Source organism: Eubalaena glacialis, chromosome 4 (genome assembly GCF_028564815.1).
Source record: "Eubalaena glacialis isolate mEubGla1 chromosome 4, mEubGla1.1.hap2.+ XY, whole genome shotgun sequence".
Taxonomy (NCBI): domain Eukaryota; kingdom Metazoa; phylum Chordata; class Mammalia; order Artiodactyla; family Balaenidae; genus Eubalaena; species Eubalaena glacialis.
This window is the reverse complement of record NC_083719.1, coordinates 157,971,548-157,999,288: the sequence shown is the minus strand read 5'-3', so window position 1 is coordinate 157,999,288 and position 27,741 is coordinate 157,971,548. Positions and strand designations below refer to the sequence as shown.

Genomic DNA, 27,741 nt, shown 5'->3' with positions numbered 1-27,741 from the left:
CCCAGCTCATTTCTGGGTCATGGAAAAGGTTCTTCCAAGAATCACCAGGGCTATGATAAGTCCCATGGAACAAACCTACTGTTGTGTATTAGCTGAGCGCGAAAAGGCCATCTCTTCTTATGTGTCCTCATTCATTCTTTCATTCAACAAACTGTGTGACACACCACTCTGTACATTAGAGGAATGGAGATGAATGAGGCTAGGTCTCTGCCCTGAAGGAGTTAGCCTGGAAAGAGCCATACTGGATACGCTGCCATTCTGGCCTCCCTGTATGTCTGTCTCCTTTCCTGCTCCCCTGCATTCCTTCTCCACACAGCAGCCACATGAGCATCTCGAACAAAGTAGACTCCCAGCTTAAACCTTCTAAAGACCTCTATGAGGCCCTCCAGGACAGGGGGGAGGTGGATGAGCAGGTGAGCTTGTATTGAATTTAGGGCATCTGGAAGTTTTCTACAGAGCTGCCAAGCAACTGGGATGCCTGTCTCTGTCCCAAGTCTTAAAATCAGTATTTAGGGTGCTGGAAGTCTGAGCAGGGTGAGGGTGAAGGTAAAGACACACAAACTAGATCCAAATCCCAGGTCTGTTAAGTTGCAGTCTGGCTCATTGGAGAAATTGTTTATTTAGATGCTTCAGTGACCAAGAGATAGAGCATAAGCACACCCCCCCCCCCCACACGATACATAAAGGCATTTACAGGCGAAGGGGCAGGAAGTGTGGGGAGGAGATCACGAGAGCAGCTGCAGGCTTCTTTGACCCAGTGAAGAGGGACCTCAGATGGTGACTCTCCCTGGAATTCCTGTTTGAAAGCTACAAGGTAAAGTCCACTCCCAGTGAAGTCCCAGGCCATAAAACACAGCAGTGTTAGAGAAATCTAGGTGTGGGGTCAGGGAAACGTCTGTTTCCTCACTGCAGAAACTTACACCAGCTCTTTTTTTCCCTTAGGGGCCCATCCTGCTCCTTGGTCCCCAGAATCTCCTGGTGGATGATGGGGGAGGACTAGCACCACAGCAACCTGGGCAGGTGGTCTGCTGCACAAGGGGAAGGAGAGGGCTAGCAGGGCTGAAGGGCAGCAATTAACCTCTGAGCTGGCTGGCACAAGGCAGTTTCCTTTTAAGGGTATAGAACCATCAAGGAATTTGCATGTGGGGACCTTCCCACATGACCCTGTGTCAGAGCACCTCTGATGGAGGAGGGGAAAGGCCTCTATTGGAGGTTTCCATGATCCCACTGGGTACTGAGGCCTCCTTCGGCTCTAGCTTGTCCCCACTTGCTGCAGATTCTTAGCACCATTCAGGAACTGTGGAGAATGGGTGGTAAGAGGAATAGCAATGCTCTGCCAGGATTGTGTCATTGCTCTAGGAGGAGACTTCACAGTCGGCAGAAATCTGTACAACTGGCCAGCATCTGATCCCAGGCTCAGGAAAGCTTGCACTCTTTTGGGGGTGAGGGAGTGTCATATTAACTTCAAGTTTCCATGCGGCAGCCACTTCCATCTGCCCTTTCCTGCCTAGGCCAAGGTCTGGCGTGAAAGCTCCAGGTTTCCCTGGAGATACCTAGAGCCCAGGGAGAGAGCTCAGTTCTTCAGCTGCAGAGACTGGTCCAAAACTGACCTGCAAAGGAAAGACAGGCCTGGGGCCTCATGACATATAGCCCAGAGGAGCTGGGGAAGGGGAAAGGTCATCCTCCAAACTACCATTCTGGGAGACCCCAAGTCCTGTCAAGATCTCTGCTTCCCTTATCCTGACCTACAGGGCCCATTCCAAAGGGGAGGAGCAGGGGTGGATTTGCCTGGACCAATCAGAGGCTCTCTGTGGTCCACTCCTGCCTCAGGCCTGTGTATTCTCCAGGTGTAAGAAGGGAGGAAGAAGGAGCCAAGGGCTGACCATAGTCACAGAAAGTTGGCTCACGGCTGGTTCAACCTGGGGTGCTGGACAGAAACACCTCTAGTTTTCCAAGGTGGTTGAGTCTTTATGAATGGGTTGCCTTTGCATGGGAATCTGGCCCAGAGGTGATGCCACTGTTTTTGGTGACCTGTAATTTGAGAAGGAACAAAGGCACAGGGTTAGTTTGTAGTGGTTGTGATGGTATTCCAGGTAGCTTATTCCAATGATAGTACAGCTCTTCCAGGGCATGGAGTAATAAGCAGGGCGGCTCTCCTTTACTGAGGGCCACTGCATGCTAGGCACAAGGCCGGGTGTCTTGCTTCCAGTATCCTATTTCATTCTCATGCTAATTCTGCAAGGGGGGTACCAGCACCCCCATTTTACATATGAGGAAACTAAAGTTCAGAAAGTATAAGTGACCTGCCCACAGTAAGCTTTTTTTAAGTGTGGTAGATTCAGGACTGCAGCCCATGTGTTTCCTCTACACCAAATCATTTATTCTGCCTACAGGGCCCTACATGACCTGGACGGTACAGAATGACCATTCTCCCCATCACATGGAATGAAATGTAAAGTGGCTCTTCTATCCCTATCCAACTAGCACCACTTGATATTGTCTTATATGTTTATGGACTTGTTTAGGATCTGCTTCTACCACCAGAGGGGGATCCAAAGGATCAGGGAACAGCATTGGTCTTGGTTCCTACTGTAGCCCCAGTGCTCAAAACAGGGCTTGGCACATAATAGATACACAATAAATCTTTGTCGAATGAGTGAAAGCTTATCTCTAACAGCTCCCCTTATCGGGACTAGAACTTCACATATATTATCTCTAACCCTTATATCATCCCATAAGGTGAGGATAATGAGCTCCATTTGGAAATGGCAGAGCAAAATGAATGGGCTTTGAAGTCAGAGGTTTGAATCCTGGGTCTGACTCCAAGTAACTATGAGATTTTGGGCAAAGTTACTTAATCTACCTGACATTCGGTTTCCTTGGGTTGTAAAGTGTGTGTGTGGGGTCCTAATTTGGAGCTGCTGGTGCAAATTAATGAGCTTGAATTAGGTGTTCAACAAATTGTACTATAATCTTACAGAAAAGGAACTGGAGACTCAAAGAGGTTTACTGACTCACCTAAGGTCACACAGCTGGGAAGTGTAGGAAGAAAACAGTAAACAACACTAGCATTTTCAAGTCTGGGTAGCCCCAGGGTAGGGCTCTGACTGGTTCCCGTTGTCTGACAAAATTGCCACCAGCCAAGCTGCAAGGGAGGTATGCTGAAACAGGAGTGAGACGCAGGCCAGGTTGCTAGGGCTTGTCTCAAGTCCATATCTAAGAGGACCCTCAAGAGTCCTCCCAGTTAAAGACATATCTATCAATAAAGCCGCAGTGTGGGAGAGGAGACTTCAGGCAGAGCAGAGAGGACCAAGGATATTTTGACCCCAACACTCTGTGCTTCTACCAATTTTATTCATTCGGCTCTGTAAGCAATGCAGAACCAATCACCAAAGTCAAAGCAATCATTTCGGCAGACTTTCCTGCCTGAAACTGTTTCCTCATCTGTAAAACGGGGATAATTCCTATCTCAGAAGGTTATGTTGTGGCACACTGTCCACACTACACAGTTCCCTTCTGAGAGGCAGGGACAGAACCATGTGGGCCCTCCCCGGCAGGACCTCGCCTGTTTACATCATATGGCGCCACAACCCCCTTGTCAGCATGATGCCCTGGAGGAGCATGCTGTGAGCGAGACAAGCCTCAGTGTGAATTATGGCTCTGCCTCATAATACCACTCTGAACGGTGGTTGCCTCTATCTGTAAAATCAGAGTAACAACCCCTTCTTCCCAGGATTGTTGTGAGGATTACCTGAGAGAATTTGCTTGGCATGTGGCCTGCAACAGACCAGGAGCTCAAACAAAGAATGTTAGTCATTCTCAAGATTATCATGAACAGATGACTCTGCTAATCTCTTCCCTTCAAAGAACTTATCACAATTTGTAATTATTGGTTGTTTACATGCTTATTGTTTGTCTCCTCCCATCAGAATGTTAGGTTACAAGAGTAGGGACTGGGTCTGTCTTGGCTACCGCTCAGAGGGTGTTCAATATTTGATGAAAGAACCTGGTCATATTTGGTAATAACCGGTAGAGGGAGCTCTTGTCACATAATTGATGGCAGTGAAGACTAAGGTCTTCAGGCCAGTGGTGAGTGGGGGTGGGGGAGCTTCCCTAGTCAGACTGCTAACAGCCAAAAAATCTAGGAGACCACCAAGGGAATTGTTTATGTTTCTCTACTAAAACCTTCAGCCCAACAGGTCTAAAGGCTGGGGAGAAGCTGATGGGAGAAGAACTTTCTGTTAACTGATTGAGCTTCTGTTGACTGGCAGAAAAGACTGCCAGGATTCCCTTTTAGCCAAGGAGTACCATGGCTTTGTTCTGCTTCCAAAGCCCTGAGCTCCTGCTGCAGGCCCTTGAATTTCAAAGTATGATTACTCACTGGTTCTTGTGTTTGAAGCCGCTGACATGAGCTTGGTACTGTTCTATGGAGTTCAGCACTATCTTACATGTCTTGCAGGCGTAGCCCTTCCCGGCTGAAACACACATAAAAGTCGAGATGCTTAGTTATCCAATAAGAAGGGACCTGGGGACTGCTGCTTTTGACAGCATGTGCAAATGCCCTTCTGAGGATGGATGGGTGGGGTGAGGTTAGGTGATTGGCCCTGATAAGAATCCCAGTGGCCTCAATGCTCAGGGGGCACATGTATGCCTGGGGCTGGGAACCTCCTTGTTCCCCTCTGTGCCCTCAGTCCCAGCACTGAGCCTGGTCCAGAGTAGCTGTCTGTTGAGTAAATAAAAGATTGCTAGAACAAAGAGGTGACGTTTGATGTAACTGTCTTTTCCACCTTGACTGTGCTAAGTAGCCTCATTAAGGATGCCTTTAGCTAAGAGATCTCTGGGAAGGTGCCACTCTCTTTGGGCTTGCAGTAACAGTAATTAATGAGGCCTGTTAGCAAAATCAATCTGTCTCTCTACCATGGGGCTCACAGACACCCTGTCTCACTACCAGGGCTGCTCCAATGACAAAGTGGCCTTTCTTCACATGGTCTAGCAGAGAGAGCATGGGCCAGGAACCAAGATATGGGGCTGGACTCCTGGCTCTGCATTCACGTGACCTTGGCTAAATCCCTTCCCCTTTCTGATCCTCAGCTTTACTCAACAATAAACCAATTATACCACAACCATCATACTTACAATAAAAAGCAGCTATTGTTTACCAAGTGCCTGATACAGGCCATGCACTTCATATAATTTTGATTGGTGCTCATAATTATTCTGTGAAAACCATTATCATTAATCTGTTATAGATGAGGAAAATAAGGCATGGTTACATGTCCAAGAACACAGAGTTAGTAAATGGCAAGCAGGCTTGGCTGACTGCCAAGGCTGTACTTATTCAGCATGCCAGGTGCTAGCTGCGCAAGACAGGCAACTGTACACGTGACTTCAAGAGTCCTCTGACACCTTTTAAAAAAAAAATGTATTTATTTTTGGCTGCATTGGGTCTTTGTTGCTGCACGTGGGCTTTCTCTAGTTGCGGCGAGCAGGGTCTACTCTTTGTTGCTCTTGTTGTGGAGCATGGGCTCTAGGCGCGTGGGCTTCTGTAGTTGTGGCTCACAGGCTCTAGAGCGCAGGCTCAGTAGCTGTGGCGCATGGGTTTAGTTGCTCTGCGGCATGTAGGATCCTCCCTGGCCAGGGCTTGAACCCATGTCCCCTGCATTAGCAGGCAGAGTCTTAACCACTGCGCCACCAGGGAAGCCCCCCTCTGATACCTTTTGAATCATCTGCCATCCTAAAGTCTCACAGCTCTGGAGTGAGATCACCTAGGTTCAAATCCCAGCTCTATCATTTCTTACTTGTAGGACCACAGGCCAGTTACTTAATCTCTCTGGGATTTGGTTTCCTCATTTGTGAAAGTGGGGCTTCTCTGAGACTTAAGTTCCTTACCTATACAATGAGGTTAATACTAGTATCAACCTCATAAGGTTATTGTAATGATTCAAATAAAAGCAACTGGCACATAGTAAGTATCCAATAAATGTGAACTTTTGGCTTATCATCACTCTTACGAGTTCCATGAGTGATGCTGGCAAAGAGGTGGAGAGAATCTTTTAACCAGCCTTCCATGGCAGCTGCAGCTACTGAGAACACCAACGATCTCCTCTAATCCAATAAGCTGGCAGACATTCCCAGCTACATCTGTTTCTCTTGTATCTTCAGGTATTTCCTGGAAGACACATCCCTTTAAAGCATTTAAGGGGAAAATTACTGCAACCAGAATTCAGGTCTTTTTTTAGACACTGAAGGCCAGAATTAATGGTTCAATACTAACAGGGAAAAGATGCATAATGGACTAGCAGGATCACCCTCCCCACAAGGTCCGGAGTTGAACCTGAAGTTGGTGTGGGGGTGACAACCACCAATGGTTAAGGGTCACTGATGCCCAGATTACAACAGCCCACTCTTATCATCTATTAAGCACCAAGCACCATGCCAAAATTCTGGATACTTATGCCCTTGGATTCTTACAACAGTGCTGCAAGATAGGTGATTAGCTCCATTTTTCAGAGCAGGAAACAGGCTCAGGGAGGTTAAGTGGTTGACCTGGGGTCAGAGCTGGGATTTGCCCTCTGGTCTGTGAAGCCCCCATTTTTCCCTCTGCACCACAGGTCTCCGGACTCTCCTATGCGAGGTACATCTCAGCACACAGTTTACTGATCTGTAAGCTAGATTCAGATCATCATTTGGGGCAAGTGAATAATTCATTGGTGCTTCTAAAAAACCAGCTTTGTCCAGTACCCACACTCATCCATTTTCATTTTACATGTTTGATATTCTGGTTTACCCCTGTGATTTTATGAAGTATAAGTCACTAGAGTTGATTTTTAAACATCTGGTTTATTTGGAAAAGCACCTGTATCTCCTCCCTTTTACTGCCAAGACTTTTGAAAGCCCTGTCTACAACTGCTTCTCCATCTCCTTGTCTCTCAATTACTTTGCAACCTATCCCCCTACACACACAAACACACACACACACACACGCCCTCTTTCCAAGGCCGGTGGAGGCTTCCCTGTATCTAAATTTAATGGACAAATGAATGCTTATGTGGTCTCTTCATATTTGACCTCTCAACAGCACCTGACAGAACTGGTGACTCCTTCCTTCTTCAAAGTCTCCCCGTCCTTGGCTTTCAGCATGCCGCACTCTTGATTTTTCTTCTCTGGTGGCTCCTTCTCAGTTTCTTTTGCTGTCTCATGTTTGACCTCCACCATTTAATACTGGCAGTTCCAGAGGGCTCAATCTTGGTTTTCTTTCTTTCTCTCTTTAAATTTCTTTTTATTATTTTAAATTGTGGTAAAATACAAATAACAGAAAATTTACCATCTAATCCATTTTAAGTGTACAATTCAGTAATTGTAAAGGACAGTTCTGGGTTAGAGAAATTTGTGTTTTCATCATGTTAAGTATCTTCACATTGTCGTGTAACCAAGCTCCAGAACTTTGTCATTTTGCAAAACTAAAAACCTACACCCATTATACTCCCCATTTCTCCCTCCCCCTAATCCCTGGCAACCACATTCTTTCTGTTTCTATGAGTCTGATGACTCTTGATATCTCATACAAATGAAATCATACAGGATTTGTCTTTTTGTGACTGGCTTATTTCACTGTGCATAATGTCCTCAAGGTTCATCCATGTTTGTAGCATGTGCCAGAATTTTCAGGGGGCTCAATCTTAGATCCTTTGCTCCTTTCTCTCTAAACTCTCTAAGGGATCTCTTTTCTTTCTCTGACTTCAATGACCACTTATTAGCTTAAAACATATGAAACTACCAATATTTAACAGTTTCTGACCTACCAACATGGCAATATCTCTAACCCAGACCTCTCTTTTAGGCCTAGACCTGTATATCCAACTGCCTCTTGAACATCTCTACTTTGATATCTCGTGGGCATCTTAAACTCAAGCTGCCAAAACCTGGTTATCCACCTAATGGCTTCAGACTAAACCTGGGCACCATCCTTGACTGTTCCCTTTCCTTCATCTCCCACATTGGATGGCCAATTCTACTTCCTACCTACCTCTTGAATCCATCTACTCCTGTCTACCTCTACCACTGCTTAGTCCAGCCTCCCATATTCTCCAGTATGAATTATTGCAATAGTCTCACTGCTGGTCTCTCTCCACTACCCTTCCTCCCTAATTGCAAGCCATTCTCCACTTTGTAACTAGAATGATCTAATAATGCTGAAGCTGTGAATAGCTTCCCAATGCTCTTAGGATAAAGGTCCAAATCTCTAACATGACCCACAATGCCATGACTAGATACTTGCTCACCTCCCCAGCATCATGTTGCCCCACACTATCTCTCTTGTCCCTAGTCCCCCATCTTAAGTTATCTTCATAGCAACCTGTTTGTTTCCTTTTCTAAAGCTTGCCACACTTGTAGTTCATTGCTCAATGCCTGTTTTCTCTTCTAGACTCTAAGCTCCACAAGAATATGGACAATACCTGCCTTGTTTATGTAACCCAGAGGGGATGCTGAGAGCTCTGGCGGCTGGAAGGATTTGGCTACCTGAATGATATGCAGGTTTTAGTTTTGACATTCTTGAGTAAATGAGAGAAATGTGAGCCTGGAGTATAAAGCAAACTCCAAGTCTTGTTTAATCTGCTTGGTAGATGCTGCATTCACCCCTGGTGGGAGAGATCTGGATACTCTAGGTCATCTCACATTTGACCCATACTTGTCATGAGACACTTGCCAGGAGCCCCAAGGAAACTATTCTCTGGACCTAACACAGAACCTGACTTGGGTTTCAATGCTAGCTGCCACAGCCTAGTGTGGGACCCAGAACAAATCATTTCATCTTTCTGATCCTAATGTCCTCATTTGTGAAATGTGCACAACAGAGTTGTTGTGTGGATTAAGTCAGGTAATTAAATGTGAGAGCATCTAGCCTAAGGCCTGGACTACAGCAGCCATTGGTAAGTGCAGGATGACTGACTGTCTGAAAGAACGAATGAACAAGGGTCGACTGAAGCGAGCAGGGAAAAGCCAAGCTGCTAACAACCTAAATCCTTTGCTAGGGCAGAACCCCTGTCAGCAGAAGTCACTGCTTGCATACCCTAGGTCAACATCCCACCTCTGTGAGTAAGAAGGGGGTCAGAGAGAGCTCAGTGTCTCTGCTGACATCCTGGACTCGGGAGAGCCTACAGCCAAGTACACTCAGAGCTGAAGGTAGGGAGAAGGAGTGTAAGTTTTGGAACCAGACAGAGCTACAGACCCCTACTGATGCTGTCACTTATTAACATCAGGTCATATCAGCTGTATGACCTGAGCAAGTCACTCTGAGTCTCATCTTCTTTATTGTAAAGTGGGAAAATCACAACTATTTTATAGGAATGCTGTGGGGATCAAATTATAATGTATATATTAATATCAAAGTGGGATGTGATACCCCTTCCCCCCACCTAGATTTTCATGAAAGAATTTAGTTGATCTGTGATGAAGTCAAATGATTTAAGCCAGAAAAAAGGATCCAGGATACAGTTCTAGGATTAAATATGGTAATTTAGCTTAGATAAATGGAGGAGGGTAAATACAAGAAGGAGGCTTTGGCTTGAGATAAAAGAAAAGAATGGATACAAGTTAAGATAAGCAGCCTGAAACACTGCAGTGCCTCAGTCCTGCCAGTGGAAAAGAGATAATGAGGGAACGACCAGGGCAGGACCGAGTAAAGCTGGGGCAGGAACTGGAGCAAAAGAGGGTTAGCTGCAAGAGAACACTGGGTTGTGCTAGCTGGATGCTATGTCGTGAAGCAGGGCTCTGAGGAGCTTGGTTCTGAAGTTTCCAGATGCCTCAGCATATGGGATTGATCCTGTTAAAGGGAAAGGCACTGCCTATATGTAGGAGGAGTAAATAAATATTAGTCATTCCTTTCTGATTTTGAAGAGGTTTCTAAAAGAGGGTCTTTCAAAGGCATTGGAAAGGCAATCCTTGGCACCCTGCTAAAGGAATCTCCCCCTTGCTGCATAGCCACCACTTTGCACCCTTCTCATCAGTCAGTATTGCCCAAGGACGGCCTCTGCTGTATGGTGCTTTGGGGTTTGGGGGGTTGTTAGAGAGGCATGATCGTTCCCCTTGCCCATATGTGGTCTGGAACATCTATGGCATCTGGGTGTTCACCTCTCCAGGATTGTGGGAAGAGCACAGATGGCTCTGAGCAAGAGCTTCCTTGCACCTGGATGCCATGGTGCTGTCTGTCTGGTGCTGCATCTCCATGGCCTGGGGAAGAAGCCCTGGGGACCCACACCAATGCTTAAGTAGGCTCCACAAGGCAGAGACTGTATCAGATTTGGTCACTACTATACCCCAATGAGAGAATGCAGCAGGTTTTCAATAAATATTTGCTGACAGAAAGAGAAAATAATAACCTCCCCCTCCCCACCCTTACTATAGGCTGTGAGTAGCTACTGTGATGGGAAGGGCTCCTAACTTTTTGTGAATGCTCACTCCTGTGATGCTGACTGGTATCTGGAGGTCAGGGCAGTAGCTGATGTTCTGAGTCAGTGTGGTCTCCTTCACCACTCTATCCCAGGGACACAGGTGGGCCTTAGCTGCTGGGAGACGAGGGATTCTGAGGACATTATAAAATCTGGCAGAGGCTGCTGAGGCCTTCACACAGGAAATGTGGATGACAGGGAGTTTAAATCAGAGGTTGCAAATTGGTGGCCCTTGCCCCAAATCTGGCTTGCAGGCAGGTTTGACTCGCATAGGGTTTAAACTTTTAAAAATTTAGTTGCACATTTAAAAATCAGGAGAATTCTTATTCAAATCTGGCTTCTAGATTCTTTTGAAAAACTGAAAGATATGGTAACAACTGGCTGGAGCTGTCTAGGAGAGGCACATACCCTCAGCTGATCATATCCCCTCCTGGCTCATATTGAAATTTCCTGTCCAGCCTCTGCAGGCATTTGAGTTTGCAATGCCTGCTTCACAAGACCTAAGGAGGAAAAGCATAGCCTTGGTGGTCCAGGGAACCCCAGCAGTCAAGCCCCGATCCAGCTCTGGGTGTGAGCTGGGCCCCTTACCTGATGAGTCAGTGACAGCAGGGTCGGCCAGCCGCCCGTAGTGTGCCATAAGTTTGAGCTTTGTCTCCTGTTTCCTGTGTTTCTTGCCCATATAATGTTGCTGAGCCATGACAGGGTCATTGAAAGTCGCGTGGCAGAGGCTGCAGAACTTGTCTGGGTCTATCATCTCTCTATTCTGGTGCAAGGCTAAGGTGGAGGCCACAAGGAAAGGGTTTGTAAGGCGTTTCGACAGAGCTGCGGTGAGAGAGTTCAAACAGAAACAATGAAAAAACCCAGAAGGTGCCAGGCTTTCGCGTATGCTGAATGCAAAGAAAGGCTGGGTCACTAGCTAATCACACCTGCAAGTGTGGCACTGCCTGTGTGAATCACACAGTGAAAATCTTCTCTAATTGAGAAGATATGGGGAGCCCAAAGACCACCTACTTTGTTCGGCAGCTTTAACTACTTCAGGCACATGAATCCTGATTTTCTTATATTCCGAGAGGGCTCTGCACTTCTGCTATCAAGTTGCCAAATTACAACAGATTAGAGATGTACATGCTTGCAATCTTCTCATCCCTCAGAATTCCCCAGAACTTCACAGCAAATGGGACAAGAAGTTTGGGTGATTTATTCCCATCCTCAAAGTAGCCCAGTTATAGATCTGGAAGTCAATGCACAGATGTAGAAACTGAGGGCCTAAGGGCCTGGAGGGTCATTTAGAAAAGGCACTATACTAGGGGGGCCTTTTAGGCTACACTGCCTTCTAGGCTGAGTGGGGGAGCGGAGGATGACACTGACATTTAGTTATGAGATTTGTATATGTATTTTCTCTTTTGGTCCTCAGAACTATACCATGAGGTAGGTGTCATTTTGCCACAATACAGAGAAAAACCGAGGCTCAGATGGGTGAAATGACTTACCCAAGATCACCCAGCTAATGAGTGAATACAGGTCTGTGTGACCCTAAAGACCATGCCCTCTCCTCTATGCCAGGCTGCCAGAGTGTGGCAGGGAGACCTGAAGGCTACAGTCCATGTGTTTACCTTCAGAAAACATCCCTGGCTGTGGTCCATGAATTCAGTTAATCAGAGCCTGGTATGGGCATATGTGTAAGCCTCCCGCGGGCCAACAAATGTCCTGATGCTGACTGCAGGCTGCACTGCTGCTTTATAAAGTGGATGTCATGACTCACTAATGAGTCCACGTGGCTGGAATGGTGTCAATCTAGTAACCACTGCTTTAAAAATGTGGTCTAGAACCCCCACCAATGGTGGAGGAGAGGTGGGGCTCAGCAGCACTCACAGACAGATGTTCTTTCATCTCTGTACCACTTCAATGGGGGAAGTTTTGAGGATTTTCAACAAGCCAGAAGAAACTTGCTGGCTTTTCCCACAATGGTTTTCCAGTATAGGAAATCTCAATTTCCCTGGCTATTGATTTTCCTTAGTCATTGTTTCAGCAAGTCACTGGAAAAGTAAGGTACATGTTGTAGAATATTCAATAATATGAGAAAATATTCAGTATGTGGTGTTGAGTTTAAAAAAAAAAAAAAAAAAGCAGGCTATACAGCAAACTGGTTCTTATGTCCTTGGTTCTGTAAAACAACAAAAACCATACTGGTGATGTATGGAAAAAAGACCAAAAGCTTTGAGTAAAAGTGTGCTTTTCAGTCTTTTCCAACTTTTCTACAATGAATGTAGATTCTTGATATCAGAAAAGAAATAATCATGATCACTGAAACATAAGGGTCTTTCTTTAAAAGATACTGAAGAGAAGCATCAGAGGTGAATGGTTAAGTAAAGTTGGAGGAACCACTTAATGGACATCTAGTAAAAATGAGAGCTACAGGAGTCTTCTCTCAGGAAACAACTTGAAATATGGAAAGAGAATTCTACAGGAATGTTTGCTGTAGTGTTATTTACAAACATTAATAAAGGAGAGGGGGAAAACGTAAATGTTCACCATTAGAGGACTGGTTAAATAAATGTGCTGTGATGGGATATTGTCATTAAAAATGTTTATGAAAAAGTTTTTAATAACATGGGGAAATACAAATGTTATATTAAGTGAAAAGAGCATAAAAGAAAATTATACACGATACGATCATGTCATTATTAAAAGACATAACGTGCAATCTATATGTGTATACTGGTATTTTGAAATGTTACCAACATATTAACAGCGTTTCTCTCTTGGTGGCAGGATTTGGGTGGTATTTTACTTTCCTCTTTGTACCTTCTGCATTGTTTGAACTAGAAATAACAATAATGAGTATGCGTTGTTTTTATAAAAACAGTAAGGTTAAACTATTTTATGTTTATATACATAATCTAGACATACATAAAACACATATACGCACAGATATACACACATACACATAACAAAAGATTATAGGAGAAACAGTACTCCAAAATGTTAACAGTGGTTACCTTTGAATGGTAAAATTATGAGTATTTTTCTTTCCATTTATCTATATTTTCCATATTTTCTACAACATGCTTGTATTACTTTTACATTAGAAAAATGTTTAATTTCAGAAATATAGTTATAAACTCATGTAATAACATGGAAATGTGCTTAAACTACAAAATTAAAAGTTAAAGCAGGATACAAATGGTACATGCACTATGATTATAACTATATAAAAACATACCTGTTATGTGGCAAGGGCCAAAAGTAAATATAAAACATAAACCCTTGAATATGGAATCTTTGGACCGGGCATATTCCAGGGAATTTTCCCATTTATAGAAAGTTAAGCTCATATAAACCTAAAGATAAGTGACCATATAAAGTTCTGTTCTTAAGCTAATTTCCCTTGGTCTAATGTTTAATCTTTTTGGTACCATAAATGGTACCAACACTGACTTTAAACAAAAGCAATTAGTACTAGTATAACTTAATGATGAACAAACCATAAGCAAGGCCAGTGACATGCTCCAGGTGGTGGATGCCTGATCAACTACTGCATTTTATGTGGGGATTCCATTCACTGGCTATCTTGATGATGGTGATAATACTAACAATAAGAACTGTCGGGAATTCCCTGGCGGTCCAGTGATTAGGACTTGGCACTTTCACTACCGGGCCCGGGTTCAATCCCTGGTCAGGGAACTAAGATCCTGCAGGCCACTTGGCCAAAAAAAAAGAGAACTGTCATTTACTGAGCGTTTATTACATCCTAGGTTCCTTGTATACCTTATTTCATCCTCAAAACCTATGAAGTAGTATTATCAACATTTTATAGGTAAGAAAACTCAGGCACGAAGAAGTTCAGTCGTACAGATGGTAAATAGCAGTGCCAGGATTTAAACTTGGGCATTCATGACTTAATCTCTTGTTTCATAGCAGGAATACTAGATTTGGGTGTGATAAGAGAGTATAATTATGAGTGATTTTTTTCCCCTATCTTCAAAGTCTTCCAAAACATCACTGTCTTGTTTTTATAATACAGCAATTCAAAAAAGGACAAGTGTTATAGATAGTATAGTCTACTTCTTGGTCCAAAATAAAGACAGAAGCAAAAATTACCAAGAAAAAAATAAAATAAAGATCAAAGAACTTTCAGTTTTGACTAACTGCAGTTAGCAGAGGTTTAAAATCCCAGAAAGTCAGGAGTTAATGAGATGAAAGTGAAGGCTGAGCCCCAGTGGTGACAAGATAAAGGGGGCTAGTTTAGAAGTCACTGCACTGGGAATGAATTCATGGCAGTTGCAAATACAGTTTGCTGGGCAGTAGTGGCAGCACTGAAGTATTCAGCTTCGAAAGGCAAGTCCCTGTCTTGGGGAGAACAGGCAGCTTTGAGAATTAAAGTGAGCAGGGCATAACCTGAGCACACGAAAAAGACAAGGATTTAGCTTTTAACTTGGAATGCATGGCAATAGGGCAGGTGGATGCTAGGAGGGAAAAATCTAAGTGAGAAAGGCAGGAGATAGAATGCTCTCCTGGTGTGCATAGCCTGGAGACTTTGGCACTCCTGACATAATTATTTGTAAGGACAAAAGCTCAGGGCTAAGAAGCTTCTATAGAGAAAAACTGATGTAACCAAAGAAAGGGAGGTTAGGTGAGTACAACTCCGAGGATGCATTTCAATGAAGCTGGGTCTACTTTGATATTTTTAAGGGCTCTCAAAAGCAGTTCAACCTCTTCAAGTCTGTGGCCCCAGTGAGCATTTCTGGCAGCACCTGGCATTGGTGCCTTGAGGACGGGAGGGGTCCCAATACATAGCACCACTCAGGAAAACCAGTACCTTCCACCTTAGTGGATTGCTGCTTCAGCTTTAAGTTCTTTGCGTGGGTCTTCCCCAGGTAGTGCGACTGGGCCACGACAGGGGAGGAAAAGGTCATGTTACAGATGGGGCAGCACTGGTTCTTGTCTTTGCTTCTGCTGCTCTTCTGGTTAGGAGAAAGAACACAGGTCTGATCACGCCACTGCCCGGCCAGAAAATCTTCACTGGTTCCCCACTGCCCATAGGAGAATGGGCATTCAAGGCCCCCTTCACATACTAACCCCAACCTACCTTTCTGGATTCTTTTCCAGCTACTTCATCCCATGCTCTACTCACCATTTCCCATTTTGTTCTCTGCTACTTCCTTGTTTTACTTGGGCCATTCCTGCTGCCTAGAATGATCTTCCTTTCTTTACTGCCTGGCATATGTCTGCTTAGCCTTCAAGGCCCAGATTAAATATTACCTCTTCTGAGAGACTTTTACTCAAGAAAATTACTCAGTAAACAATTATCAAGCCACTTGGTGTGATTATTCCAGGAAGAACTAATCTTGTTCTTTCTCTGTAATCCTGGAGTGCATTAAATAGACCTCTATCATACCACTCGCTTGTCACCCTAAACTGACAGTGTTACAGCTTAGGAGACTTTTCTGTGAACTAAAGTGCAACATTTGGGCAAAGACTGTTGGATTCATCTTTGTTTCCTATCCTTAGCACTCTGCTGGAGTCTGGCACACAGCAGATGTTCAGGGTTTGATGAACAAGCAGATCATTGGGTTTTATTTCATGATTATGATTAGGCTAGAAAACAATGTACTTCAAGTCTATATTAAGAGTTCCCAGCCTCTCTCTGAATACAGTATTCGTTCTAATATAGCATTTTTCAACCTTGGTACTATTGACATTTTGGGCTGGATAATTCTTTGTTGGATGGGGAGGGGCCCTTGATCTCATTAGAACTACTGGGCCACTCCAAGAATAGAAGGATCAGAGATATAAAGAGGTGAAGTGACTTGCCCAGGGTCACAGAGTTGATCTTGTCTTTCTGGATTCTAAATCACAAGAAGGGCAACCAGGGGATGAGCCAGTGAATTTGGAGAAGGGATGAGCAAGGCCCTTCCAAACCTGTGGTCCCTAAGACAGGGAGGCACAGTTTGTAGTGTAAGCTCTTACTGAGCATCCACTAGGAATTGGAATTTTACCTCACAATACCCTTAAGAGGTAGGAACTATTATCTCCATTTTATGGGTGAAGTACAGAGAGGTTAAGTGACTTGTCCAAAGTCACCCAACCAGTTAAGTTGTAGAGCTAGTATTGGGCCCTAGTCTGCTGACTTCATCCCATGACATTTGCACAGCCTGCTATGGAACAAAAATAATGGTACACCTGAGGGACTGGGGTTGTTTCAGCATAATTCTCACAGTATTTCTAAGGCAAAAAGCAAACACGCTGGAAAAGTGTTTATTCCACTTGTTTATTCCAAATATTCAAGTATTGAACTCAGCTCTTTCCCCCAGATCTCAAGAAAGCAAGCAACCTGGCTTTCTTCCACTTTCTCTTCTTGAGTAGGGAATGGACAGCTGTCCTACTCTAACAAACCACTGACAATGGCTCCATTTACTGAGCCCCTACTATGTGCCAGGCTCTGTGTTGGGTGCTTTAATAAACCTTCCTTCATTTTAGTTTGGAAAAATCCTGAAAGGTAGTTGACATTAGCATCCTTATTATTATAGAGGAAGAAATCAAGGCTCAGAGAAGTAATAAGACTTGCCCAAGTCACACGACAGGGCCAGGATCTGAAGCCAAGTCAGTCTGACTCAAAGCCCATGTTCCTTCCACCACACCAACCTGCCTGCTGGCTTCATCAGGAAGTGAGCAGTCTCAACATGGCAGCTGTATTACCTGATCTGAGTCTAGCTTCTTCGTGTCCCCCTTTAATGTCTCCATTCCATGGATTGCTAGGTATCTCTTCACTTTGTTGGCATGTTTTTTGCTCTGCAAGAACCCAGGAAAAAGATCAAAGATAGCTAAATGCCATTTCATATCTAAGGCACTCAAAAACACTTACTGGATTTTCATCTGATTCATCCTCACAGACACTTTTGAGGAGGAGAGGGTGGGGGAAGAAACCTAGTTTATTGAGTTCCTACTCTGTAAAAGTACTTAAATGCTGTCAAATCTAATCTTCACAATAATTTATGAGAAAATTATCATCATCTCAATCTTATATATGAGGAAACTGAGGCTGAAGATAGTGACGTTTCTTGCCCAAGATGAGTAGCAGAGATGTGATTCAAACACAGGTCTATTTAAAGCCAAAGCATGTACTTTCTACTGTACCAAGCTGCATGGGAACATATAAGTGTAATGATCCTGATTTGGATGGAAGAAATGAGACTCAGAAAAATTAAGTCAATCTTCAAGTCACAGCCAACATGCATGGAGGCAACACCTGGGTGGCTAAAAAGGAATTCACTGCACAAGCCAGGGAGAAGTGGGGGTTTGACACTGGGTCTGGAAAAATAAAGCAGTACTAAAGGTACAAGGGCATACCTGGTAGTGTGCCAGCTTCTGGGACTCAGAAATTAGCAAGGCGCAGCAAACCTTACACTGGGTGTTGGTGAAGAGACACTGGTTCTTCTGGATCATGTGTTCCACTACAGAGAGGAAAATAAAAAATCTTTGAGTTAAAAACCTGCCTCAACAGCACTGTCTTTGAACCCTGCCTCAAACGCAGGCACTGAGTAATGGAATGCCATACTATTAAATCGGCAAACCTCAGCCACCCCTCCCCTACTGCTTTCATGACTCATGCTATATTCTCGTGCCACCTCACCTGTAACTTACTTTATACTTTTATGTACGCCAACTTTCTTTCTTTCTTCTTTTTAAATGATTATTATTATTTATTTATTTATTTTTGGCTGTGCCACGTGGCATGTGGGATCTTAGTTCCCCGACCAGGGATGGAACCCATGCCCCCTGCAGTGGAAGCGTGGAGTCTTAGCCACTGGACCGCCAGGGAAGTCCCTATGCCAACTTTCTTTACTAAGTAAATTCTTTTAAAAAGGAATCTTTAAATTATAAACTTAAGTAAATACCAATAAAAATAAATACAATAAAAATGAAACAATTCTAGCCAGATACTGGTGTGAGAGGCTTGCAGTTCTCTCTAAAAAGAACATTAAGAGAGTGGCAAATGCAGTCTCTGCTGCTGTCACTGCCCCAGTCTCTTCCCCCGGCCTCTCGCTGCCACTGACTTGCCAAGATGTCGCTTTCTAACAAGCTGACTCTGGACAAGCTGGATGTGAAGGGGAAGCGGGTCATCATGAGAGTGGACTTCAATGTTCCTAGGAAGAACAACAAGATAACAACCAGAGGATCAAGGCTGCCGTTCCAAGCACCAAATACTGCTTGGACATTGGAACCAAGTCAGTTGTTCTTATGAGCCATCTGGGCCGGCCTGATGGTGTCCCCATGCCTGACAAGTACTCCTTGCAGCCAGTTGCTGTAGAACTCAAATCTCTGCTGGGCAAGGATGTTTTGTTCTTGAAGGACTAGAAAGCTTGTGCTGACCTAGCTGCTGGGTCTGTCATCCTGCTGAAGAATCTTCGCTTTCACGTGGAGGAAGACGGGAAGGGAAAAGATGCTTCTGGGAACAAGGTTAAAGCTGAGCCAGCCAAAACAGAAGCCTTCCGAGCTTCGCTTTCCAAGCTAGGGGATGTGTATGTCAATGATGCTTTTGGCACTGCTCACCGAGCCCACAGCTCCATGGTGGGAGTAAATCTGCCAAAGAAGGCTAGAGGTTTTTTGATGAAGAAGGAGCTGAACTACTTGGCAAGGCCTTGGAGAGCCCAGAGCGACCCTTCCTGGCCATCCTGGGCGGAGCTAAAGTTACAGACAAGATCCAGCTGATCAATAATATGCTGGACAAAGACAGTGAGATGATCATTGGTGGTGGAATGGCCTTTACCTTCCTTAAGGTGCTCAACAACATGGAGACTGGCACTTCTCTGTTTGGGATCCAAGATTTTCAAAGACCTGATGTTCAAAGCTGAGAAGAATGGCGTGAAGATTACCTTGCCTGTTGATTTTGTCACTGCTGATAAGTTTGATGAGAATGCCAAGACTGGCCAAGCCACTGTGGCCTCTGGCATACCAGCTGGCTGGATGTGCTTGGACTGTGGTCCTGAGAGCAGCAAGGAGTATGCTGAGGCTGATGCTCTGGCTAAACAGATCGTGTGGAATGGACCTGTGGCCATATTTGAATGGGAAGCTTTTGCCCGAGGAACCAAAGCCCTCATGGATGAGGTGGTAAAAGCCACTTCCAGGGGCTGCACCACCATCATAGGTGGTGGAGACACTGCTACTTGCTGTGCCAAATGGAACACAGAGGATAAAGTCAGACATGTGAGCACTGGGGGTGGTGCCAGTTTAGAGCTCCTGGAAGGTAAAGTGCTTCCTGGGGTGGATGCTCTCAGAAATGTTTAGTACTTTCCTGCCTTTTGGTTCCTGTGCATAGCCCCTAAGTCAACTTAGCACTTTCTGCATCTCCACTTGGCATTAGCTAATATCTTCCCCCATGTCAAGATTCGGCTAGTGGCCAAGAGACGTAGCGCCAGGAACCCTTAAACAGTTGTACGGCATCTCAGCTCACATTTACTGCACCCTGGATTTGTCTACGTTCTGTAAGATCCTATTTGAATTTCTTAAGAGACTAAACCATTGTGCATTCTAGAGTGCATATATTTATATTATGCCTGTTAAAAGAAAATGAGCTGTGTTAGCTTAGTTCTCTTTATGAAGTAGCTTATTCTGATTAGCTTTGTCATTGTTTCACCACTCAGCATGGAAACAAAATGAAATTCCAATTGTTGGTAGGGAGCAAGAAGAAGTTGGTGATCTATTAAATAAATAATAAAAATATCCATTGAAACTAGAAAAAAAAAAAAAGAGAGAGAGAGAGTGGCAACTGTGAGGAGAGGTGTTAAGACATCGTAGCACCCAACTGAGATGACTTCCCAGACAGAATCGGAAGAATTGAAAGACTTGAAAAGAGAATAATTTTCTCACTGTTCGTTTTTTAAAAAATTAATTAATTTATTTTTGGCTGTGTTGGGTCTTCGTTGTGTGTGGGCTTTCTCTAATTGCAGAGGCGGGGGCTACTCTTCGTTGCAGTGCACAGGCTTCTCATTGCGGTGGCTTCTCTTGTTGTGGAGCACGGGCTCTAGGTGCACAGGCTTCAGTAGTTGTGGCATGCAGGCTCAGAAGTTGTGGCTCATGGGCTCTAGAGCGCAGGATCAGTAGTTGGGGTGCACGGGCTTAGTTGCTCCGCGGCACGTGGGATCTTCCCGGACCAGGGCTCGAACCCCTGTCCCCTGCATTGGCAGGCGGATTCTTAACCACTGCGCCACCAGGGAAGTCCGTTAGGTAATTTTAGATGTTTCAAAATCAGATCAAGAACAGTGAGAAGGGACTTCCCTGGTGGCGCAGTGGTTAAGAATCCGCCTGCCAATGCAGGGGACAGGGGTTCGAGCCCTGGTCCGGGAAGATCCCACGTGCCGCGGAGCAACTAAGCCCGTGCACCCCAACTACTGAGCCCACGAGCCACAACTACTGAAGCCCGCACGCCTAGAGCCTGTGTTGCGCAACAAGAGAAGTCACCGCAATGAGAAGCCCGTGCACTGCAATGAAGAGTAGCCACCACTTGCCGCAACTAGAGAAAGCCTGCTCACAGCAACGAAGACCCAATGCAGCCAAAAAAAAAATTACCTAACGTGTCACACAAGTTCCACACCATAGGAAACTACAGTATTAACCTGTGCCTAATTGTTGGGCCTGGAAAACAAAGCTTTACTTTTTGAGGAGGGAGTAAAATCTCACTCAAGGCATGAGTTCTATCATGACATCGATAATCTGAGGCAGGGGTAGAATCTAGAAAACCGTGAGGGGACGGCAAATTCATGTGTTTTATCTTCTACTCTGGACCAAAAAGTGGGCAAGATTCCCTGGAGGGAGGTTCTTGGTGGGGAACTTTTAAGGTGCCTCTCCCTACTCCACAAGATATAAAGCTTATTTATGCCAGCCCTTTTGGGAAGAAGGGCTGTTGTCTGGCTATATTTCTGACCCTGAGGGTCTTTTGTTTATTTCCCTATTTTTCTCCTACAGTGTTTGGTAAATTTTTGTGAAAGATTGTGGCTGCCTCAGCCGTGCTCAGAGAAACCAACAGAAGTGGGTCTGTGAACACATCTGGGCCAGAGCTTTTTAAAGGGAGGGTGAGAGGCTCCTCAGAATGCAAAGCCCATAAAGGGAAAATGCTACCCAGGCGTCAGGATAGAGCCATTCTCTCCTCGCCTGGAGATGATGGATTTTGTTTTATTAAAGGAGACGGGGTTCCCTTTCAAGGATATTCAGAATCTGACTCCCAAAGACTAAACAGGGCAAGGACCATGTCACTTATGACTTTGTATACCCAGTATCTAATAAAATGCCTGACCCAGAATGGCCATCATTAAAAAGTCTACAAATAACAAATGCTGGAGACAGTATGGAGAAAAGGGAACCCTCTTACGCTGTTGGTGGGAATGTAAATTGGTGCAGCCACTGTGGAAAACAGTATGGAGGTTCCTCAAAAAACTAAAAATAGAGTTGCCATATGATCCAGCAATCCCACTCCTGGGCATATATCCAGCCAAAACTATAACTCAAAAAGATACATGCACCCCTATGTTCATAGCAGCACTATTCACAATAGCCACGACATGGAAACAACCTAAATGTTCATTGATAGATGGATGGATAAAGAAGATGTGGTACATATATACAATGGAATACTATTCAGCCATAAAAAAAGAATGAAATAATGTAATTTGCAGCAACAAGGATGGACCTAGAGATTATCATACTAAGTGAAGTCAGAAAGAGAAAGACAGGGACTTCCCTGGTGGCACAGTGGTTGGGACTCCGCACTCCCAATGCAGGGGGCCCGGGTTTGATCCCTGGTCAGGGAACTAGATCCCACATGCATGCCCCAACTAAGAGTTCGCATGCCACAACTAAGGAGCCCACCTGCTGCAACTAAGACCCGGCGCAACCAAATAAATAAATAAAATAAATATTTAAAAAAAAAAAAGAGAAAGACAAATACCATATATCACTTATATGTGGAATCTAACATATGACACAAATGAACTTATCTACAAAACAGAAACAGACTCACAGACATAGAGAACAGACTCATAGTTGCCAAGGGGGAGGTGGGAGAGGGATGGATTGGGAGTTTGGGATTAGTAGATGCAAACTATCATATATAGAATGGATTAAACAACAAGGTCCTACTGTATAGCACAGGAAAGTATATTTAATATCCTGTGATAAACCATAATGGAAAAGAATATGAAAAAGAATATATGTGTATATGTATGTATATATATGAAACTGAATCACTTTGCTATACAGCAGAAATTAACACATTGTAAATCAACTATACTTCAATAAAATAAATTAAAAATAAAATCCCTAACCCACAGGAGGGGCTTGGTGAATACCTGCTGAATAAATGAAAGACACCTCTTTGGCCTCAGAGAATACACTCACACAGTTCACAATTATGTATTCAGAATGCCTTCTACGTGCCAGCAACGGGTTTAGTGCTGGGGCCATGTCAACAAATAAGAGAGAGTACAAAGTAAATAAATAAGCAAGATAGTGACAGAGAGTGAGAAATATTATGAAAACAAGCAAACAAAGTAAGTGGTAGAGAACGATGGGGCAGTATAGTCAGTGAAGACCATGCTAGGGAGGCGTTAGCCACAGGAAGGTCTGGGGGAAACTGTTCCAGCCTGAGACAGTGTCAAGTCTCTGAGGCAGGGATGAGATTGGCATATGCAAGGAATGAAGAGAAGGACAGTGTGGATAGAGTATGGTGAATGAGAGAATAGTGGTAGGAAATAAAGTTGGAGAGAGCCTGAGGCCTACCAGATCATGTGGAATGAGTATAAGGCCTCATAAACCATGGTATGAACTACAGATTTTATTCTTAGTGCAATGAGAGGTGACAAGATATGGCTTATGTTTTGAAAAGATTAGTCTGTTCGTTGTGTCAGCAGATTCTATGGGAATAGGAATGGAAACAGGAAGAACAGGGAAGAGGCTGTTGCAGTCTTCTAGGCAATAGATGATAGAAATTTGGACTAGGCAGGTTGTCAGTGGAGATGAGAAAAGTGGATGGATTTGGAATTATGTTCTGGAAGTAGATCTGACATCCAATTTCTTTGATTGGATGTAGGGGGTGAAGTAGGACAGCATTCAAGGATAACTCTTAGGTTTTGAATTTGAGCAACTAACAGATGAGAACTGGAGGAAGACAGCCTTGGAGGAGAAATTAAAGACTTTTCCTTTGGCTATATTAAACATGAGTGGTCTATCACATACATGGGTAGAGATATCAAGTAGTCAGCTAGAGATTCAGGCCTAGAACTTGAGGGAAAGGTCAGAGCTGGAGATACAAATTGAGACTCCTAGGACTGAGTCTTGGACCCTCCAAATTTAGAAATCAGGCAGAGGAAGTGAAGTTGAATATAAAATGAGTAGGACGTGGGACTTCGGCTATAGCAGAGTGAGGAGATCCTCTTCACCCAAGGCAACTAAAACACTGGACAAAACTGACAAAAACAATCCCTTCAGTACCCTGGAAATTGACCAAAGGCACTTAACAATCTGGGAAGCACTTATGCTTGTACATCTGCTGAACTACGGGTGAGAAGAGCGGGAATCTGGGACTGCTCTCATCCCCTCCCACACTCAGTCAGTGCAGAGGTTCTACCAGGAAGAGGCAGGATGTGAGAACCAATAGCTTCCCTGCGGAAGAGGAAATCACTTGATTTGGAGTGGTGGGCAACGCCCCTATCTAGTGATAATGTTGGTGGAAGTGATGGTCTCAGAGGTAGGTGAGGAGGAAAGGCCAAAGACTCTACTATAGCCTTTGCTGTGTCATGTTTGTGGCTGAGACTGTGTGGCAGTGGGGACCTAAGACGGCCCAAGTTAGCCACATACTCCTGGCCAACTCTGAGGTTGTACACATGCACAGAAGAGATGCAAAAGGCCCTGACAGAAAGTAAAAGCCAGGGCTGACTTTAAAATGGCCTGAACTTTGAATGTACTTTCCTACCTACCTACAGATCCAACCGAGGCCTTTACTGGCTCCAGGTGTTTACTGAATCACTGGCTGACTACTAAGCAACATGTAGACACATGGAAGACAGAAATTATAAAAAAGAACCAAATAGGGAATATTTGCTCTTAAAGTCTTCAGCTACCATGCAAGCGATTTTATTCCAAGCTGTGAGGAAGCCTAAACTATTCCATGCATGAAATCACATGGAGAGACCCTGAGACTATGTGAAAAAAGAGATGCCCGGCCAGCCTCCAGAAGTTCCATCCCACTGCTGTTTCAGCTCTAGCCACTATCTGACTGCAACTGCATAAGAGACCTTGAGTCAGAACTGTCCAGCCAACCCTTTCCTGAATTCCTGACTCACAAAATCTGTGAGAGGTTCATGAGGTTGGAGGAGGCTAAGGTCCACAGAGGGAAAAAGAACTTATATGAATTATCAGAATTCTGAGATGGTGGCCTGAATGTGAATCCCTGTTTCCCAGACATCCACAAACAACTCTAATCCAATTACCAATTACCAGAGGGGACAGGTTTGATACAGGAAATTAGGTGCTTAGAAAATCATTGGAAAGGCTGAAGGTACTAGGTTGAGCCTTCCAGAAATGTCTCTAGGAACAATGCATAACTGTTCCAACAGGTGAGCTACAATCTCTGAGGCCTCCACTGCAGCCTTGCTGGAAGTAAGAAGCTTCCATTGTCACTGAACATGCCTCTTAACATATGAAACTGGAGAATGGATGCTGGAACATTGATGTAAGAAGATCTTATAGTTCCACGACCTTTCCTGACAGTAACAATAGCTGTAGAAATATGATCTTCACTGCATTTCTGCCTTCCAAATCTTATGAGAAGGCATCTGATTGGCAGGATTTATTTTGTATCCATATTGTAGACAATCAGAAGAGGTATGGGGCAGAGGCTGAGAGATCTAGAATGTGACATAGAGGGCTGATTTTCATAGGGTCATGAAGTAGGGACAGTAAGTCTAGCCATATCAACAACCAAATTAAATGTCAATAGTTTAAACAGCCCACTCAAAAGGCAGAGATTATTAGAGAATTAAAAAAAGCAAGATTTATACAATGGAATTCTATTTAGCAATAAAAAGGAATGATGTATTAATACACACTACAATTTGGCTGAACCTCAAAAACATGCTGAGTGAGAAAAGCCAAATGAAAAAGACTATATATTACAGGATTCCATTTACATGAAAGGTCCAGAAAAGGCAAATTTATAGAGACAGAAAACAGATTAGTGGTTGCTGAGGGCAGGAGGTAAGAGCGGGGATTTAATGTAAAGGAGCACAAATTGGAGTGATGTAAATATTCTAAACTGGACTAGGGCTATACAACTCTATACTTTTACTACAATTAATTGAATTTTACAGTTACAATGGGTGAATTTTATGGTATGTACATTATAACTCAATGAGAAAACAAAAATTATAACTAAGAGAAAATAAAAAACCAAGGTGAGTAGGACTTGGTGTTATAGGTATCTACCTAGACCTCAAATAAATTATTGGACAAAGTGAGGAGAGCAGGGAAATGAACTGGGTTCTAAATGACTGTGTGCATTCATACACACATCAACAGTTCACTTCCCAGAGCACAGCTGCTGTGTTCTCTGCTTCAATGTCCAGGGCATGCCTTCCCTATCCCCTGAGGACAAAGGTCGCTTCCTCTTTGTGTACCCTCAACTCTTAGACTTCCCACTTTACTGCACCCACTACATTACACTGCAACTGTCTTGGTGTCTGCTTCCTGGATTAGACTACAAGCCCATCCAGGGCAAGGACAGTATTATTCTCAACTCTGTAGCTCTGATGCCCAGCCAATCCTGGGAACAGAGCAGGCGTCAGTGAATGTTGGTCAAATTAATGAAAGGAAAATTGCGGGCGGTGGAGGGTGGAGGAGAGGCAACTTTGTGCCAAACAAGTTTGAAAGTATGAGGGTGAGGGGGATAGGAGCCTCTTATTAATTTAGGAGTCAGACTAGACTAGTTTTTAAATTGGAGAAGTATACATCAGGGTATAGGTCTGTATACCACCCCAAATTTAAACATATCTTCCTTGGATGTGGTCAAAAATTCCATTTTATCCCAGGACAATCAGTTGACAAGCAACATATTAACTTTCCAAGATTAGTCTGCTTAGCAAGCAAACAAACCTTTAGAGAAATCTGATTTCCCTGCAGATTACCTGACAGCATTAGCACAAAAGCCCAGTTTGTGTACTTCTGGGTTAGAGTTAAGCAGCTAGCTCTGCTAAGGACTGTGAAGGGGGTCACAAAACGGGGTCAGAGCAGCTCTTTCCATCCTCCTCTTTCTATCTCCATCTTACCCAGAGCTAGGTCAAGTGCAGAACAAGCTGGGAAGCTTCAGCCCAGAAGTGCCCCCCCTAGACGCACTTGTCTATCCTGTTCTCCACAACCTTGGGTCAAGCGTGGGATACAACAAGCTGGAGCCATAGTATACCCCGGCCAGGCTCTCGGGCTCCTGGCCCCCATATTAGAAAAGGGATTCAAGTGGTGGAGACAGGTGACACCAAGAAACAGGGGTAAGCCAGGGCTCAGTCTCCAAGTTCAGGAGGAACACGGAGGTATGGAGAAGGCCTTCTAGAGCCCTCGGAAGTGTGGGGCATGAGAGAAGAGAGGCAAGAGACACTAGGGGTGGGGGAACCTGGAGACTGGGATGGTGAAGGGGTTATGAGGCTGGGGGGAAGGTTCTGAGGGTCTCCGAAACGGCGTGGACGGCACGCCCGGAGGATTCCAGTCCTCAAGTTGAGGAAGAGGTAAGCTCTCGCGGGTGAGGAAGGCGGGGTAAAGAACCACGCGGCCAGAGCGTGAGAAGGCCCTTGACCATTTGCGCGCGCTTCTTGTGGCGCACGGCCTGGATTTTCAGGAGAGCTGGCACAAGGCGCCCGGGTCTTGGTGAGGCGCACGAGTCAGGGAGTCCCGGGGCGCATCACGCAAGGGGCGGGCCGGGCGCCAGAGGGTGTGACCGTAGACCCGGGGGCTGGTCCGCGTCCCCGCCCCTCGCTTTCGCCACTCTCCGCGAAAGGAGCAGGCGGGCGAGTGTCTTCCTGCCTCTGAAGTAGCCGGACTCACCTTCCTCCCTCCCCACTGGTTGGGCCCCGGACACTGCTTCCCAGAGGCGGCGCGCCCTCTCGCGGTCGAAGCGCAGCCCGTCGGGTTCCCGGCCCTCCCGCTGCTCCGAGTTGTTGTACGGCCGGGCCGCGCCGCTGTCCGCGGCCTCCGCGGTGCCCAAAGCGGAATACTCCATCTTCCCCACAAACCCTAACCGGCCGATAGCCGCTCA

At 44.8% G+C, this 27,741-nt stretch overlaps 1 protein-coding gene and 1 pseudogene across 2 annotated transcripts; one reads left to right on the top strand and one right to left on the bottom strand.

Annotated features, from left to right (window-relative positions):
* Positions 1 to 631: 631 nt before the first annotated feature.
* On the bottom strand, positions 632 to 27,741 carry ZNF346 (zinc finger protein 346). Of its 2 annotated transcripts, none has more exons than XM_061188510.1 (7): positions 27,531 to 27,741; positions 17,799 to 17,902; positions 17,148 to 17,240; positions 15,268 to 15,412; positions 11,037 to 11,270; positions 4,382 to 4,475; positions 632 to 2,031 (listed from the first exon to the last, which is right to left on the bottom strand). In XM_061188510.1, the coding sequence occupies exons 1-7, from the start codon at positions 27,703 to 27,705 to the stop codon at positions 1,944 to 1,946; spliced, it is 933 nt and encodes a 310-aa protein (XP_061044493.1). In that variant the 5' UTR covers positions 27,706 to 27,741; the 3' UTR covers positions 632 to 1,943. The 2 variants fall into 2 exon arrangements, with proteins under 2 accessions (XP_061044493.1, XP_061044494.1); XM_061188511.1 differs by having other exon boundaries at positions 11,037 to 11,222.
* Positions 18,514 to 19,800, top strand: LOC133090194 (phosphoglycerate kinase 1-like; annotated as a pseudogene).

Coding starts and splice junctions, on each gene's coding strand:
- ZNF346 (XM_061188510.1), bottom strand. CDS start 27,705: ATGGAGTATTCCGCTTTGGGCACCGCGGAGGCCGCGGACAGCGGCGCG. Junction 4,476..11,036: donor TGCTGTCACTGACTCATCAG/GTAAGGGGCCCA, acceptor TGTGTGTTTCAG/CCGGGAAGGGCTACGCCTGC. Junction 2,032..4,381: donor GGCTTCAAACACAAGAACCA/GTGAGTAATCAT, acceptor CTCAAATTACAG/GTCACCAAAAACAGTGGCAT.